The sequence below is a fragment of the Mandrillus leucophaeus genome, unplaced genomic scaffold (genome assembly GCF_000951045.1).
Source record: "Mandrillus leucophaeus isolate KB7577 unplaced genomic scaffold, Mleu.le_1.0 Scaffold612, whole genome shotgun sequence".
Classification (NCBI taxonomy): Eukaryota; Metazoa; Chordata; class Mammalia; order Primates; family Cercopithecidae; genus Mandrillus; species Mandrillus leucophaeus.
This window is the reverse complement of record NW_012106609.1, coordinates 2,083,162-2,101,846: the sequence shown is the minus strand read 5'-3', so window position 1 is coordinate 2,101,846 and position 18,685 is coordinate 2,083,162. Positions and strand designations below refer to the sequence as shown.

Sequence of the window (18,685 nt, the reverse complement as noted above, 5' to 3'; positions counted from 1 at the left end):
AAGTCAGGAAACAACAGGTGCTGGAGAGGATGTGGAGAAATAGGAACACTTTTACACTGTTGGTGGGACTGTAAACTAGTTCAACCATTGTGGAAAACATTGTGGCGATTCCTCAAGGATCTAGAACTAGAAATGTCATTTGTCCCAGTCATCCCGTTACTGGGTATGTACCCACAGGATTATAAATCACGCTGCTATAATGACACATGCACATGTATGTTTATTGTGGCAATGTTCACAAATAGCAAAGACTTGGAAACAACCGAAATGTCCCTCAATGACAGACTGGATTAAGAAAAAGTGGCACATATACACCATGGAATACTGTGCAGCCATAAAAAAGGATAAGTTCATGTCCTTTGTGGGGACATGGATGCAGCTGGAAATCATCATTCTCAGCAAACTATCACAAGAACAGAAAACCAAACACCGCATGTTCTCACCCATAGGTGGGAATTGAACAATGAGAGCACTTGGACACAGGAAGGGGAACATCACATACCAGTGCCTGCCATGGGGTTGGGGGAAGGGGAGGGATAGCATTAGGAGATATACCTAATGTAAATGACGAGTTAATGGGTGCAGTACACCAACGTGGGACATGTATACATATGTAACAAACCTGCACGTTGTGCACATGTACTCTAGAACTTAAAGTATAATAAAACTTTAAAAAATAAGAAAAATAAATTAGGATTGACTGTCGCTGTTAGTGTCTTGCTGATTTTGGACTCTGTTTTTACAAATCTGTAATGACACATCCATCATTATACATGTTTCACTGCCCTAAAAATCTTCTGTGATAGCATGTTTATCCCTTCCACCCACTAATTACTAGGTATTTAGTTACCAGGTATTCTTTTGTTTTTTTGAGAGGGAGTCGGAGTCTTGCTCTATCGCCCAGACTGGAGTGCAGTGGTGTGATCTCGGCTCACTGCAAACTCTGCCTCCCGGGTTCACGCCATTCTCCTGCCTCAGCCTCCTGAGTAGCTGGAACTACAGGCGCCCATCACCACACCTGGCTAATTTTTTGTATTTTTGGTAGAGACGAGGTTTCACCGTTTTAGCCAGGATGATCTCGATCTCCTGACCTTGTGATCAGTCCGCCTTGGCCTCCCAAAATGCTGCGATTACAGGCGTGAGCCGCCGCGCCCGGCCCACCAATTCGTTTACTGTCTCCATAGTTTTGCCTTTTCCAAAATGTCATATGGTTGGAATCATGCAGTATGTATCCTTTTCAGATTGGCTTCTTTCTTAATAATATGTATTTAAGGTTCCTTCATGCGTTTTTAAGGCTTTCAAGCTAATTTTAATGCCAAATAATATTTCATTGTGAGGATGTGCATAGTTTATTCATTTACTTAGTGAGAATATCGTGGTTCTTCCAAGGTTTGGCAGTCATGAATAAAACTGCTATAAACATCTGTGGACATTAGTTTTAAGCTCATTTGGGTAAATGCCAAGTAATGTGATCACTGGTAATGGTGTGGATTGATTGTAGTTTATGAATTCTGTCATCCCCATTTTATTTTAAAGTAATTTCTTTTTTTTAATTGACAGGATTGCCTTTGAGGTTGTTTTAAAAGTTTTTGAGTTGTACAGCACTTGATTATTTTGCTGCATTGTGAAAGGACCTCTCCAGCAATGATTACTTCAGAATTACCAGTGTTGCAGTAAGTATTGTAATTTTCTTTTTTTTTATTTTTTAAGGAAAATTTTGGGCCACTTATTTCTTTATGAAAATGCTGTCTTTGATGAGACATTTCAAATATGTTCTTTGATACTGGGACAATATGTTTGCAGTCTGAGTAGTAGTAGGGTGTGTAATTACCATATCCGTTCATGGCTTTTGCTATTGAACTGTCAACATGTTTTCTGATAGTCAACAAAAAAATGTTAATGTCCTATATCAGGAGTCAGCAGACTGTGGCCCATGGGCCAAATCTGGCATGTTGTCTCTTTTTGCAAAATAAAATTTTGGATGAGAGCCGCACTTACTCCTTTATATACTGTTTATGACTACTTTGTATTACAAGTTGTGACAGTGATAGTATTGTCAGGAAAGCCTAAAATATTTAGTTTGACCATTTACAAAAAATAGTTTGGTGTCCCCTATCTTATACCTTACTCCTTCTCTGTCCCCTCCCTGCTTGCTTCTAGCTCCTTTATTATGATTCTTTCTTTTTCCTTAGATTGAGATTGTTGAGGTGTTCTGGCTACCAGAATAAGTCTAAGGGATATGCCAGTTGACATTTTTGATGGCATCCCATTAGATTTGTTGGAGTTATAGGAAAGATTTAGAATTGGAACTTACTTTTTATTTTCTTTTGAGATGGAATTTCCTTCTGTTGCCCAGGCTGGAGCAGAGTGGTACGATCTCGGCTCACTGCTACCTCCGCCTTCCAGGTTCAAGCGATTCTCCTGCCTCATCCTCCTGAGTGGGTGGGATTACAGGCACGTGCCACCATGCCCGGCTAATTTTTGTATTTTTAGTAGAGACGAGGTTTCACTATGTTGGCCAGGCTTGTCTTGAACTCCTGACCTCAGGTGGTCTGCCCGCCTCAGCCTCCCAAAGTGCCGGGATTACATGCGTGAGTCAGTGTGACTGGCCAGATTTAGAATTGGGACTATTTTGGGAAATATGATCGCAGGAATGGGAGATATTATTCCTTTCATAGCTTTTATCATGATGCAAATCGGGAATCTGCATACTTTGATTCTCTGTGATAGCAATGGTTTAGATATAATAAAAGTGATGAGCACTTTAAGCAGTTATTTATATATATTATTGCTGCTCAATTCATTTACATACCTTATTTTCAAGAGAGAACCTGTGTTTGATCTCTTGGTCTTTTTTCCCTTCCAACGTTCTAAGACAAAAAGCTATCCATATTTCTTTAAACTGCTTGAGAAACCATCAATACTGTCCTCCTGTCCTTTCCCCGACATATGGGAGATAAAATTTATTTCTGCCTACTTATTTCTTTTTTACCCCTGGACCGGAGCTTGATATCATATATATATATATATATGAACATATATTAATATGGTATAAATACCATATTTATGTGATATTTAAGTTTGGAGTTCCCCCTATAGTATTTTCTTTCTTTTCTTTGTACTTACGCACTTCTGCCCTTACCTGGCCAAGCCACTGTCTATTTAAGTCTTAGCTCAGGTGTTATGCCTCCAGCAAAGTACTTAATGTAACATTTTATAACCATCTCTTTTTTTTTCTGACCCATCTCCTAAACTGCATTGTGGGCCTTATTTTTGTATGTCCTACTGCTAGGACACTGTTGGGTATTAGTCAGGCCTTTAATAGCTCTTTGATGAAATATGAAATAGAGGTCATATTTAAATTGAAGTTGTATTACATGAGTTTGTATTAACATTATGATATCTAATGTATCATGCTTTGTAAGTGAATTTTTTTCAGAAAAATGTAAATCTGTAATATGTTTGTGGGTACTGGACAGTGGTGATCTGGGAGCTGGGTAAATGAGCTCTGGTTTAGATCTGTCAGCCGAAGACAGTACTCTTGGTTAAACTGAGATGTCTAATTTTGGTTTTTAACATGTAGACGCTATAAAGACCACTCTAGTGCTTATCCTTATTATTTCTTGGCTTACTTAGATAGTATAATTGCTGATGGATTTGTGACCTTAGTGCTGTTTACTGTTAAGCATTGTCAAAACATTATCATTTACTACATTTTTATATTCCTGGAAGTATACTAGGTTCTGGGTAGATACAACATGTAGAACAGACTTAGTTCTTTTTGCCATGAAGCTTGTAAAGATAGATATAAATAAAATAATCACAAATACATAGTTCTGAACTATCATTGGTGCTGTGAAGGAAAAGTAGGTATTATGAGAATTTGTTTAGTCTAGTTTAGTCTAGCCTTTGTTTAGTCTAGTTTTCTGAGGAAGAGACAGTTGAATTGAGGTCTGTAGTGGGGTTTAGGGGAAGAAGAAGGGAGACCAGATGAGATTATGTCATGCAAGGACCCTGAGATATGTTTGAAGGCCTGAAATAAAGCCTCCCCCAACTGTCCCCGGCTTTTTTTTCCCTCCAGCACTGGGGATGGAGAGTGACATGAGATAAACTGTGAGTAGGGAGGAACAATATCATATCGGTACCTGCTAAGTCATGTTCAGAATTAGGTTTTTTTCTCTTCACTGTGTGTATTATTCCATGTTCACACTGCTATAAAGAACTACCAGGAACTGGGTAATTTATAAATATAAGAGGTTTAGTTGACTCATGGCATGGCTGGGGAGGCCTCAGAAAACTTAAAATCATGGCGGAAGGTGAAGGGGAAGCAAACACCTTCACAACACGGCAGGGGAGAGAGAAGAGTGGAAGGAAGTGCCACACTTTTAAACCTTCAGATCTCATGAGAACTCACTATCACAAGAGCAGCATAGAGGAAATTGCTCCCGTGATCCAGTCACTTCCTAGCAGGTCCCCCCTCGACAGGTGGGGATTACAATTCGAGATGAGATTTTGGTGAGGACACAGAGCCAAACCATATCAGCATGATAGAGATATAATAAGATACATACTTAGAAAATTACTTAGTGTAGTATAATATTAGATGGGAAAGGCCAACACTAGAAACAAGGGCACCTATCAGGGGAAGGATATTGCAGTATCTAGGGAAAAGATGATAACTTAAACGAGTTACCCTGGAGATAGAGAGAGGTAGACAGAATTTAGAGAGTTCTAGGGAGCAAAATCATTTTTTATATAAGATTTGATGTTTTTCTTCCATGCTCTTAATTTATGTCTGGTAGTGTTACAAATGTGAACATTAGCCATTTGCAGGAGTTTTGAAGAGCAGTTAGTCAAAGTTTGAATTTCCATTCCCCTTGATCTGTCATTTTCACTGCATATGTCCTAGAGAGAAACTTGATTGTGTAATAAGATTTATTTATGTACAAGAACAGTCATTTCAGCCCTGTTCGTAATAGTGGAAAACTGGAGACAAACTAAATGCTCATTGATTGGGAAGTAGTTAATAAGTTCTGTGCATATTATGGAGTGCCATTCAGGAATCTAATGTATTTATATGGAAGATTCACATGTATTTAACACTTAAAAAATGAAATATTGGTATTTATATTTTGAGAGAGAGAGACAGAGAGATGCAAAAGCCTAAATATTTATGGCAGTGTCAGACTATTAACAGTGGTATTCTGCAGATGAGATTCAGAGTTAGGATGAGATAAAGTGAAACTTTTCCTTGTATTCTTGTATCTTTTCTATTGCTCGAAATTTTTTTTAAAAGCCTAGAATTTGTTTTCATATGTCTTAATAATTAAACATACACATACTAACACATAACAGTGCATTAGCTGTTTGTTGGCAATAGTTCTCACTGTTTAAGCTGACTGCAATTGGAAGCATTATTAAACAAATTGTACTTTTCTGACTCTTGGTAGGGGCATCAATACCTATACTGCTGAAGAATAGGTTAGTTTCACTAATGGGTCACTTATTATATTCTAGAACCAACCTGCTCCTGTAGTTGCCTAGAGACTTATAAGCATCAGAAGCACTTGGAGATTTTGTCCACACAAGATAAATACAAAACATAATATTTGCATTGTATCTTAACATGAAAATAGAAAATTCAGGTTTATCTTGAGATCTAACTGGACTCTGCCAGTTACTAAGTGTGCAACTGTGGACAACTTCATCAGGTTTTCAGATCTTTCATTTCCTCATTCAAAAAATTGGGAAGATAACTTGCTTCTTACAAGGTTTTTGTGCATATGTATTCTAGATAACATATGTAAACTGACACACAGTCTATACTGAACATGGCCTGTTTGGATTGTAGTGAGGAGAAAAAGCAATATGATTTATTGTTCTTTAGTAGAGACAAATAAGATTGACTGGATCCAGGTTGGCAAATACTGCTAGTGGTTCAGATGCGCCTTTTAAATAAAATGTTGAAACATAGCCACACCCATTAATTTGCATATTGCCTTTGGCTGCATTTATGGTATGTCACCAGGATTGGGTAGTAGCTATAGAGAACTTAAGACCTATAAGCCTAAAATATATACAGTATGATTTTGTGGGTATTTTTTTTTTTTGCGTGTGTGTGTTTTTTTTTTTTTTTTTGAAATGTAGTCTCGCTATGTTGCTCAGGCTGGAGTGCAGTGGTGTGATCTTGGCTTGGCCAACCTGCGCTTCCTGGGTTCAAGCGATTCTCCTGCCTCAGTGTCCCAAGTAGCTGGGACTACAGTTGCACACCACCATGCCCAGATAATTTCTGTATTTTTGGTAGAGACAGGGTTTCACTATGTTGGCCAGGTAGGTCTCAAACTCCTGACCTTATGATCTGCCCACCTTGGCCTCCCAAAATGCTGGGATTACAGGTGTGAGCCACCAGGCCCGGCTGTATGGTTCTTTATGAAAAAGCTAGCTGACCCTGGACATCATTTACAATATTATTTATAGTTTTTTGTTGTTGTTCTGTTTGTTTGTTTTTGAGACAGAGTTCTACTCTGTTGCCCAGGCTGGAGTGCAGTGGTGCTATCTCTGCTCACTGCATCCTCCACCTCCCAGGTTCAAGCGATTCTCATGCCTCAGCCTCCATAAGTGTTGGGATTACAGGCGTGAACCACTGTGTCCGGTCTTATTTACAATTTTAAATACCAGATTAACTTTAAAGATTTGTAAGTGGTGGAGTAACTTTGAAGATTTACAAGTGGGTAAGTAATGTGATGTGAGAGTGTTACTGGCAGTTGTGTGTAGAATGGCTTGAATAAGCAGAAATAGGGAGATAAATTGAGATCGTATCATGGGGAGTGGTGATTGTGGTAGTAATCCTGGAAGGAGTGAGAAACAAATTATATTGTGCTGAGAAGGATGACTGAGGTAGGATTATATTAGCAGGAGGCACAAGAAGACTGATATCATTCTATCAGTTCGAATTTATGGACAGGATAATGGTGACAATAAATGTGTATAGTAACTTAAATCTTATGCATAACTTAAATCAGTTAATTAATTGTATCTGTCTGAGTAGAAAGCCAGAAGTAAGTCAGGATTGGATTTAATTTTAGATGTGGCATTTGGTGAATTTGAGGTGGCATTCAAGTAAGCATGTCACGCGTGCAAGATAAAAATCTTGAGTCAGAGATCTGGAATGTGATCGGGTGTACTGATAAGGTATTGAAGTCATTTGCATAGAAGGTACATGTTAACTGGATGAAATCTCCAAGGGAGTGTAATATAAATGGAGAAGGGCAGACCTAATAGTTGAGCTTTAAGGAAGAGGGAATGAGCCTAAAAGAGCATTTGGTGAAGGAGATTGAGAAATAGTAGATTGTGAGTTGGACTTACCATTTGCTATATACTTTTCCTACTCTTGACAATTTTATGCAGTAACGTAGAATTTAGTGAAGAGATTCTTGTTCGTGCTGTCTAAACCTTTTCAATGCTGTGTTGAGGTCAGCTTGTATTGGCCTGTGAGAGTCAAATATTAAATTTTCAGGAATTTTGCAAGCTAGCTAAACTTTACAACATATCTGTTTTTAAAAGTTAACTTATATAAGCTTAAATTAAATGTCATATGAAAAATAAAAATAGTAAATATTCAAAACTGATCACTTCCTAATTATTTCATGTTATTATTTATGCTCTTGAAGTTGTTATTTAAACCTGTTGTGTCTTTGTGGTAGAAATATGTTTTAATGCTGTACTACTGTTTATCACTTCCCAGCTCACTTTGGTTATACCACTTTGGGCATTTGAAATTGGCTATGGTAAGAATATATACACCATGAAAATCAGCAAATGATAAAAATCAATGCTTAATTTATTGTTTTGTTGATTATGGACTTAAGAAAGTGATAGAGAAATTGTTAACAATGCAGATTCAACTTAAAGGTGTATCGGATGGTCTATACCCATTACAATACCAATAACAAAAAATTGAGGAAGCATTTTTCCTCAGCCGTTATCTGAGTCAGCAGAGAAGTTGCTCACACCATTGACTAATGAGTGAAGTTTCAACAAATGTCTTTATCATTTTACTTGCATCCTACTCATTAAAGTGAGCAAAAATAGAAACCACCTTTCATGTTAAAATTCCTATTCATTCATCAGTTGCAGCTGTAGGTTAGATTCCAATATAAGAGTTGGGCAAAAATTATCTTTAAAATTATTTTGTGAGAATCAGTTGGTTACGTGGAATTTACAATAAAGAATTTACAATAAAGTATTTTGTGTTTTATTATTGTTTGTAAATTATGTGCTAAGCATCCTTTATGTCTTTTTTGTTTTGTTTTGTTTTGTTTTTATTCAGAGTATCGCCCTGTCACCCAGGCTGGAGTGCAGTGGCATAATCTCAGCTCACTGAAACCTCTGTGGGTTCAAGTGATTCCCTTGCCTCAGCCTCCTGAGTAGATGGGATTACAGGCACGTGTCACCACGCCTGGCTAATTTTTGTATTTTTAGTACTAATGTGGTTTTACTCTGTTGGCCAGGCTGGTCCCAAATTCCTGATCTCAGGTGATCCATCCGCCTCAGCTTCCCAAAGTGCTGAGATTATAGGCATGAGCCACTGTGCCTGGCCATATGTCTTAATACTTATAACTTAGGTGTTTGTATTTTTTTTTTTTTTGAAGAGCCAGTGGCTAAACATTAACTGGCACAACACTGATCTTCATGACTTTATAAGATAAATAAAAATCTTCCTAAGCCTTCATATTTTTATACTGAAGAATTAGTCTTTTGCAATTATATTTTGCATTTATTTTTGTATAGCAGCTATCGTTTCCACAGTTATTTCTTCCTCTTCATTTCCCTCTTTAGTTGGGGGATTCATTTCACTCACTGTCATGTGAAATTAGGAAGAGAGGGTAACATTTTTAGTTTGCTAAAGAGTTTTTTTGAAAGTAGAAGTGTAAACCACTTCTAATCAGCCATACAGCAGAAGGTAAGGAAAGTAGTGAAACAGAAATGCATTATACTTACTAATTTGTTCACTAAAATAATATAATAACATTTTCTAGGGATTCAACTAATGAAACTACTGCCCATTCCGATGCTGGCAGCGAACTTGAAGAAACAGAGGTCAAAGGAAAAAGAAAAAGGGGTCGTCCTGGCCGGCCTCCAGTATGTATTATGCTTGTCTTCTTTATTCCTTTAATAGTGACCATGTTAACGAGTTTATATGAGTTGTTAATTCTAGTGCTAGTATGGCTAATACTTAAAAACAAATTCAGTAACACAATAGATTGGAAACTTTGTTTCACATAAATTGTCTTGGCAGTGATCAGGAAAAGGAAATGATTGTCCTATGATTTTGTTGCCCTCCTTCTCTTTGTAAATAAATGGTAGTCCATGTGAAGGCATAGAAGGAGGTCACTAACAATGAATGAGGTTTAGTTAGTTAAGACTTCCTGCTTTTCAGATGCAACTCTTGATTCCTTATGAGCTCCCAAGTACTATTTTGGAGTTTGGGGCCAGTCTCAGATTATATTCTCATTGATAACCTGATTGGGAAGTTTAGAAGAGCTCTAGATAATCCTACTTTGAGAGATAGCTTAATGTATTGTAAGAGCATCAGTCATAATTTAAGCGTGCATAAACCCTCTAGAAGATACTATTATCTACTTGTCAAGGGGTTAAGGGTTATACTGTTCTACGTTTTCTTTTTGATATGATTTGCTATTAGTAGTTTTTTTTTTTTTTCTATTTTATGAAAGTTCTTCTAATGGAAACTCTTAGCCTCCTTTTAATAGGAGACATTATATAATGAACCTCCCATATAGCCATTACCCAGCTTTAGCAGTTATCAAATCATGGCCAATCTTGTTTCATCTCTTCACCCCTCCTCCTTTTTTTCCATCCTATGTTATTTTTAAGGTCATTCTAGACATCATTCCATCTGTAAATATTTTTTTGTGTATTGCTAAAAATAAGGGCCTGTTTCTTTTTTTTTCTCCCCCCTCTCTGAGATGGAGTCTCACTCTGTTGCCCAGGCTGGAGTGCAATGACACAATCTTGGCTCACTGCAACCTCTGCCTCCTGGGTTCAGCGATTCTCCCACCTCAGCCTCCTGAGTAGCTGGGATTATAGGCGCCCACCACCACGCCCAGCTAATATTTTCTATTTGTTTTTTAGTAGAGATGGAGTTTCATCATGTTGGCCAGGCTGGTCTCGAACTCCTGACCTCAGGTTATCCACCTGCCTCAGCCTCCCAAAGTGCTGGGATTACAGGTGTGGGCCACTGCACCTGGCCCTCTTTTTTTTTTTTTTTTTTTTTTTTTTTTTAACACTACCACAGTATCATTTTGAAGTCCCAATATAAAATATTTTATTAATATCACCAAATAGCCAGTTTTATAGTTTGTAATCATCTTATGAACATTTAAAATCTAATTTGGTGGTTAGAGTCATGACACAGGAATGATCCACCCCGTGCAATTGGTGGTTATGTTGCTTAACCAGTTATTGTCTATGTCTTTTATAGTGAGTTACACAACAAGATTGATTTTTAGATATAGTTAAGTCATTTTTCCCTCTTGTTTGCCAGAATTTTTAATTAATTACTCCTCCAGGCCAACCTTAAAGTAATAAAAGAAGAAAGACTTCTTGTATTTTGCTATACACTTGCTTTTATCCTCTGCTTTTATTTAAAGGAAAAAATAATGGGGGAAGACATGCAGTATAGTTAACTTTTTGTATTCATTTGTAGAAGTATTTGGTGGTACAGTGTTCCTTACAAACATATTTTGGGAAAAGTGAAAGAATTTTGCACTTGGAAGCTGGCAACTATTCTAGCTCCCGTTACTACCATGTGATTCCTCTGAGACTATAGGCAAGTTTCATTGCTATCCTGAAAATCTCAGATTGTAACTGCAAAATTGGGAATAAGACTAGACTTGCTTAAAGGTAGGAGAATGAATTGTCCACATGATTGCTTACTTGAATTTGTTCTCCCCCACTTGAAATTCTTCGCTTACAGGATTCAGATTAAGTGCTGTCTTCTTAAAGAAACTTTTTTATTTTTCCTAAAAAGAATTTACCACCCCATTCAGGAGGCTATTGTATTATTCCTTAGATAAACTTGTTTAAGTTTTATATGTGTACAGCTGAATCCTTGTAATGTTGTGCCCTTTTTTTTTTTGAGACGGAATCTCACTCTTGTCGCCCAGGCTGTAGTGCAGTGGCGTGATCTCGGCTCACTGCCACCTCCGCCTCCTGGATTCACGGAATTCTCCTGCCTCAGCCTCCTGAGTAGCTGGGATTACAGGCATGCACCACCATGCCCAGCTAATTTTTTGTATTTTATAGTAGAGACCGGGTTTCACCAATGTTGTGCTTTTTTGATGAAGTCTGTGTACCCAAATGCTTAATCCTTTTGTGGTAGGAAATACTTGATGTTTACTGAAGTTACTACTACACAATCAAATAAGTAAATAGTGCATGTTCATGCCATATTTACAGTATTGAAAAAATACCAACCAGTATAAAAAAGTAGCATTCTAGAAACTTATTTTATTTATATTTCAGTCTGTACATTTACACAAATTAGTTTACATGGCTATCCGTACTTCCCCCTAAGTCAATCAGGTCCGTTTCTTGATTGTGCAAACAATGTAACATAATACAACTTCCTGAATTTCTACTTAGAACTTTGTTTTGACTTTTTATGTTATTTAATCCTCACACTAGTATTATGAAATAGGTCTTAGATGCAATTTACAGAGTAGAATACGAAGTTAAAAAGTGGTAATTTGCAATTTAGGAGGCCAAGGCAGGCGGATCACGAGGTCAGAAGATCGAGACCATCCTGGCTAACACGGTGAAACCCCGTCTCTACTAAAAATACAAAAATTAACCAGGTGTGGTGGCGGACGCCTGTTGTCCCAGCTTCTCGGGAGGCTGAGGCAGGAGAATAGAACCCGGGAGGTTGAGCTTGCAGTGAGCTGAGATTGTGCTGCTGCACTCCCTGGGCGACAGAGTGAGACTCCATCTCAGGAAAAAAAAAAAAAAAAAGAAAGAAAAGTTATTTCCTTGAAGCAAAAGTTGCAGTGAGCCAAGATCGCGCCACTGCACTCCAGCCTGGGCGACAGAGCGAGACTCCATCTCAAAAAAAAAAAAAAAAAAAAAAAAAAAAGGTAATTTGCCTAAGGTCACACGGCAAGTAAGTGGGAAAGCTAGGATTTGAATTTATATGCTAACTCCCACACTGTTTCTCTTAAGGAAGTCAGAAAGCCAACCTGTTCATTAATCTTGAGAGTTTTAATTGTCAGAATGATCAGATTGGAGTCCTGCCTCAGGTAGCTTTTATGAAGAAATATTGGACATTTTCTGTCAACCAGCTACATTTTGAACAATAAGTCAAGTTTTAAATGATAGCATTCTTTGTTTAGCTGTAGTAATACTATTCATCACTTTTTTTTTGCAAGTTTAATCCTTTTAAAAAAGGGCATTTCTTGTATCTTTGGGTTTCATTTAGCCAGTCAAAAACAAATAATACAAGGAGTTTCTATTATAGGCAGTATTGTTTCCCTTATTTTGATTTTATGTTTTACTTTATTTTATTTTATTTTTGAGACAGGATCTCACTCTTGTCACCCAGGCTGGAGTGCAGTGGCACAGCTGTGGCTCACTGCATCCTCAAACTCCTGGGCTCAAGCAATCATCCTGCCTCAGCCTCCCAAAGTGCTGGGATTACAGGTGTGGGCCACTGCACCTGGCCCTCTTTTTTTTTTTTTTTTTTTTTTTTTTTTGAGACAGAGTCTTGCTCTGTCACCTAATCTGGAGTACAGCAGCATGATCGCAGCTCAGTGCAACCTCTGCCTCCCAGGTTCAAGTGATTCTTCCACCTCAGCCTTCCAAGTAGCTGGGATTACAGGTATGCGCCACCACGCATGGCTAATCTTCGTATTTTTAGTAGAGACAGGGTTTCACCATGCTGGCTAGGCTGGTCTTGAACTCCTGACCTGAAGTGATCCATTCGCCCGTCTCAGCCTCACAAAGTATTGGGTTTACCGGCGTGAGCCACCGTGCCAGGCCTAAAGATAGTGTTTTACATTGCAAATCGCCGCCCCTACCCAATATGACTTAACTGATTTCCCCTTCCGCTAACGTAACATACATTTTACTTACTTGCTTATTGTCTGTCTTCCCCAACTGGAATGTAAGTTGTGTGAAGGCAGTGTGTCTTCTGCTATTTACTAGTGTCTGACCTGCAGTAAGTGTTCAGTAAATGTTTAATGAATGAATGGTGTTTTAATTTTGTTAAATAAGCACTGCCCCAACCCCTGCCCTTTGGTGTTTAAACAAATTTTCATTTTGAAATCATTTCTAACACAGGATTCTAAGAATTCTGTGAAGAATTGTCAGGTGTCCTTCATGCACATTGTCCTAATGTTTTATTTTACTACATTTGCTTTATCATATTCTCCCTCTTTCCTTCTCTCTGTCTTCTCTCTGTATATGTACGCACATATACATGTGTAAATATGGATTTTTTATGGCATATGCAAAGATAAATATTTTGGTATCTACTAGTTTTGAACTGTTTTACAGTAAGTTGCAGACATGATGTTACCTTTTTTTTAAATTAGTGTTTTGTAGAATATCTCTTCACAGCACTTTATTTCTAATACTTCAGTGTGTATTTCTTTGCAGTCAAGGACATCTTTTCCTACATAACCACAATACAGTTATGAAAATATGAATATAATTATACATCTCATTTAGATTTTGCCAGTTGTCATAATCTAATACCTTAAAGAAAAGAAAAACTATTCTTTTCCTGAATCAGGATCCAGTTCAGGATTTTATGTTTCTTGTAGTTGTCATGTAAATCAGCACCTCTCTAACCTTAACCCCTCTTTAGTCTCTCATGTTTTATTAACGATTTTTTTCTCTTAGTTCTGTTTAAGTGAGAACCAGCACTTCTGTATTCTCAGCATTATGTAACTTTCATATTTGCATAGGCTGAGTAGGTGAGGTAAATAATGTTATATATCAAGTTTCAGTGCCGCAAAGGAAATAGCACTCGAATATAAAATTTTCTTTTAATTCTCAGCAAGGCAAGGTACTTCTATAGAAGGGTGCGCCCTTACAGATGGAGCAATGGTGAGTGCACACTTGGACAAGGGAGGGGAAGGTGTTCTTATCCCTGACGCGTGTGGCGCCTGCTGCTGTGTCATTCCCTTATTGGCTAGGGTTAGACCACACAGGCTAAACTAATTCTGATTGGCTAATTTAAAGAGAGTGACGGGGTGAGTGATTTGGCGAGAAAAATGGTTATGACAGAGCAGGTGATTGGAATGAGTCAGGGTGTGGTATGCAATCTGAATGAGTCAGGGTGGAGCACGTGATTGAAATGAGTCAGGGTGGAGCAGGTAATCGAAAAAGGTTGCTTTATGAGGAAGTTAAGTTTAAAAGTAGAAGGCAAAGAATTGAATATACTGACATATTGATTCTTTGAAAAGAAATTTAAAACTCATATCTAACAATAAAAAGATACAATTTTAATTTTTAAATGTCTATTCATACATAGAAGATGGAGAATGCACAACCAAAGATTAATAATGAGTATCAGAAGGTTAACAGGTCACTTATAAAAATTGGATCTTTTAAATTATTTGGTAGTTTAGTGTAGACTGTTGTGAAGTTCATAATATTCAGATTCCAAAAAATTTTTTTTCTTTTAAATACCAAAAGTTTTATTTGCCCACCCTCTTGGTTTAATATTATAAACCAAATCAATCTCTTTTTGACCCAGCATTGTGATAGGAACCACCATGTTACAATATGGTGGCAGATGTCTGCTAGATTTTATATTTTTCTGACTCCTCTTAACCTCTGACTGTCACTTCTTCTGTCCTTTCTTGGTTGTCCTTTAACAATCTATTATAACTCCTGTAAAATAGAAACTAAAAGTACCAACCCCATTGTTATGAGGTTTTATGAGGACTAAGCCAGGACTAAGTCAATCTGTCAGGAACATTCAGACTCCAATGGTTTCTCCTTGATCTTCAGTGTAACTCCTTCTCATCTGTAATAGGCTGAAGAACCATTGAACTGATAAACCAGGCACGTGGGTATAAGTCCATAGGCCAGGTGAAGGCCTAGATATAAAATATATGGACTTCGTGATGACCACTACCAACATCCAGCCTAAAGAAGGACTGACTTAGCAGTTCCAATACCACTGATCTCATGGTTCCCTGTAGATGTCTCCCTTGTACCTCCGTTATGACCAGAGCTTGAGGAAGGGCCTTTCAGTTTCCCCTGCTACACTTGGAGTAGTATGAGGGACTTAGGAGAAGCTAGAAACTGAGTGACCAACCTCAGGGAGTTAATGTGGGACACTGACAAACCAATCGCAGAGTTGGTGTCATGTTGAACATTTAGGTTAAAAATTCTTAACTATTCTAAACCATGCTGACATGAACTGTTTTGCAAATAAGTTTTGCTGTAGAGTCATTTTTTTTTTAATCCTAAATTTCTAAAAGTAGAGTTTGTTAGTATATGCTCTTTGTTTGAAATCTTTTGACATGTATTATTGCCTTTCACACAACAAAATATATGGGTATAAGGTATGTTATTGCTTATAATGGTTAAGTCTTTTCTAATTTTTAAGTGCTGAAGGTTTAAGTCAATACTTCCTATATTGTTCATTATTTGTGAATAAAGGTGATATGATCACAGCTCACCACAGACTTGATTTCCCAGGCTCAAGTGATTCTCCCACCTCAGCCTTTGCAGTGGGACTACAGGCATGCATCAGCACACTGGCCAAGTTTTTGTAGAGGCAAGATTTCGTCATGTTGCCCAGGCTGGTCTCAAACTCCTGGGCTCAAGCAGTCTGCCCAGTAGGACTCTCAAAGTGCTGGATTACAGGCGTGAGGCACTGTGCCCAGCCTATTTTAATTTTCTGTACTACTTTTTTAATTTTTCTAAGAAACAAAGATCTCTATGAAAGAATTTTTTGGAGCTTAAATGTGCACACATTTGTAATCACTTTAGGAAGTATATGTATTAGTTGAACTTCTTTTTAAGCTGTCTTTGTTGTTAAGTTTTCATTTAGAATTTTCTTCTACTGACTAGTTTTTAGTTCTGACTTCCTTAATTATGTTAAAGACTACCACAATTCTAAGAACACAGAATTAAAACCTGAGTCATTGTTAAATTTCCTCATCGCTAAGTCTCTTGTCCTGTCTCCTTTATCTATTTAAATCTCAGGTCTGATGACTTTTTTTTGGAGATGGAGTCTTGCTCTGTCACCCAGGCTGTAGTGCAGTGGCGCGATCTCAGCTCACTGCAAGCTCCGCCTCCCGGGTTCACGCCATTCTCCTGCCTCAGCCTCCCAAATAGCTGGGACTACAGGCACCTACCACCACGCCTGGCTACTTTTTTTGTATTTTTAGTAGAGACAGGGTTTCACCGTGTTAGCCAGGATGGTCTTGATCTCCTGACCTCGTAATCTGCCTGCCTTGGTCTCCCAGAGTGCTGGGATTTCAGGCATGAGCCACTGCACCCGGCGTCTGATTACTTTTACTTTATAATCTTGCTGTGTCTTCCACATCTGTCCTTTATTTTACATTCCCCAAGTTTCTATCTTTAGGGCTCACTTTATTGGCAACTGTACTGTTAGCTTCCTACCTTTGGTCTTTGCCTTTTTCTGTTTCATCCATTGTCATAGTGCCAGGTGGGAAAAGGTTTTTTTTTTTTTTTTTGAGATGGAGTCTCACTCTGTTGCCCAGGCTGGAGTACAGTGGCACGATCTCGGCTTACTGCAAACTCTGCCTCCCGGGTTCACACCATTCCCCTGCCTCAGCCTCCCGAGTGGCTGGGACTACAGGTGCCCACCATCATGCCCGGCTAATTTTTTGTGTTTTTAGTAGAGATGGGTTTTCACTGTGTTAGCCAGGATGGCCTCAATCTCCTGACCTCGTGATCCACCTGCCTTGGCCTCCCAAAGTGCTAGGATTATAGCCATGAGCCACCGACTGGCCAGGAATATGCTTTTTCTTATTCAAAAAACAGGCAGTGCCCCTACTCCTTTTTTTTTTTTTTTTGTGGGGGGTGGGATGGGGTCAAAGTCTTGCTCTGTCACCCAGACTGGAGTGCAGTGGCACGATCTCAGCTCACTAGCAATGCCATTTTGTGAAAAGGTGTGGGGTACTTTCAACTAACCTAATATCACACCTAATATTTTATTTTATTTCCCTGTTCACAACTTTTCAGTCAGATATCTGTCTCTTGTTTTTTGATGTATGGCTTTTGCTTTCCCACATTCACACCATTGCTCATAGTGTTTTTTCATTCTGGAACCCTTGTTTTCTAAATTCTACATATGGTAATATTACTAATACTAAGTCTTAATAATTTTATGAGCCCATTACTTGCAGGATAATTTTTTTGTGAAACTTTTCCTGCTTCTCGATACTAAAAATAATCTTTCTCTTAGAAACTTTTTAGCGCTTATCATAAACCAAAATTCCATGAAAAGTGTTTTTATGTACTATAGTTTATTATTTTATGTTGCAGGTATTTGTGTTTATCTCTTTATCTTTTAATTGTATATGTATAAAATTTTTGCATTATACAATCCCCAAAAAAGTTAATATATATTATTTGTGATACAGTGTGGATTATTTCACATTCACAGCTTATTATGCTAGATAAAGCACAAAGGTTAAAGAACGTTTTTGTATCTTTGTTTCTTAAAACAAAGTCATTGCACATTCAGACTGCAACTTAACCTATTCTAGAGCTTTTGGAATAGAGTGTTTGGGATAAGTTATTTTCCTACAGTGGGGCTAATTTGTGTATTTAAAACACTTTACTAGAAATGGAGATACACATATAAATTGAATAGTGTGTAGTCGTCCTAAAGATTGCTGTAAATTCTGAGATTAGATTGCATCATTTTTGTATAGGAACAGTGAAGGTTAATGACTTCCTACGTATATGTAACATGTTTTCCATGAAATTCATTACTTACTGTGTTGCTGCAGGCTTTCTTTCAGGTATTTTGGGTTTGCTTTCCTACACATACTCATTAAAATATTTTAAAATCACTATATCCCTTGAATTAACTGCAGTAATGAACTCTAATTTCTGTATTAATAACCCTATGGACTATAGATATTTCACTTGTACTATTATTTATGGGATATAAAGCACTATTGTTCCTTCATCGCTACCAATGGACAAGATTATATTAGGATGTTGAAAAATACATCTTAATTAACATAAGTTCTTTTTTATTTTATTTATTTATTTTTTGAGGCAGAGTCTTTATTTGTTGCCCACACTGGAGTTCAGTGGCACAATCTTGGCTCGCTGCAACCTCCACCTCCTGGGTTCAAGCAGTTCTCCTGCCTTAGTCTCCTGAGTAGCTAGGACTACAGGCGCGTACCACCACGCCTAGCTAGTTTTTTGTATTTAGTGGAGATGGGATTTCACCAGATTGGCCAGGCTGGTCTCAAACTCCTGACCTCAGCTAATCCATCCACATCAGCCTCCCAAAGTGCTGGGATTACAGGCATGAACCACGACACCCAGCCAGTGTAAGTTCTTTGAAAGCCGTGTTTGGGGTTAGTGGTTACCATGTATGGACAGTGCAGATATAAAGAATCAGTGTGGGTCCAGTCTGGTGAGAGAATAGTTGCCAGTAATCCAA

General features: G+C 37.9%; 1 protein-coding gene across 2 annotated transcripts in view; it reads left to right on the top strand.

Annotated features, from left to right (window-relative positions):
• The first annotated feature begins 1,558 nt into the window (after positions 1-1,558).
• The window catches only part of STAG1 (stromal antigen 1), a 306,806-nt gene continuing 289,679 nt past the window's right edge, over positions 1,559-18,685 (top strand). For both annotated transcript variants that reach the window (XM_012000038.1, XM_012000037.1), the window contains exons 1-2: positions 1,559-1,673; positions 9,039-9,141. In XM_012000038.1, coding sequence (XP_011855428.1) covers positions 1,645-1,673; positions 9,039-9,141 — 132 coding nt within the window. In that variant the 5' untranslated portion in view covers positions 1,559-1,644. The remainder of the gene's footprint in view (positions 1,674-9,038; positions 9,142-18,685) is intronic.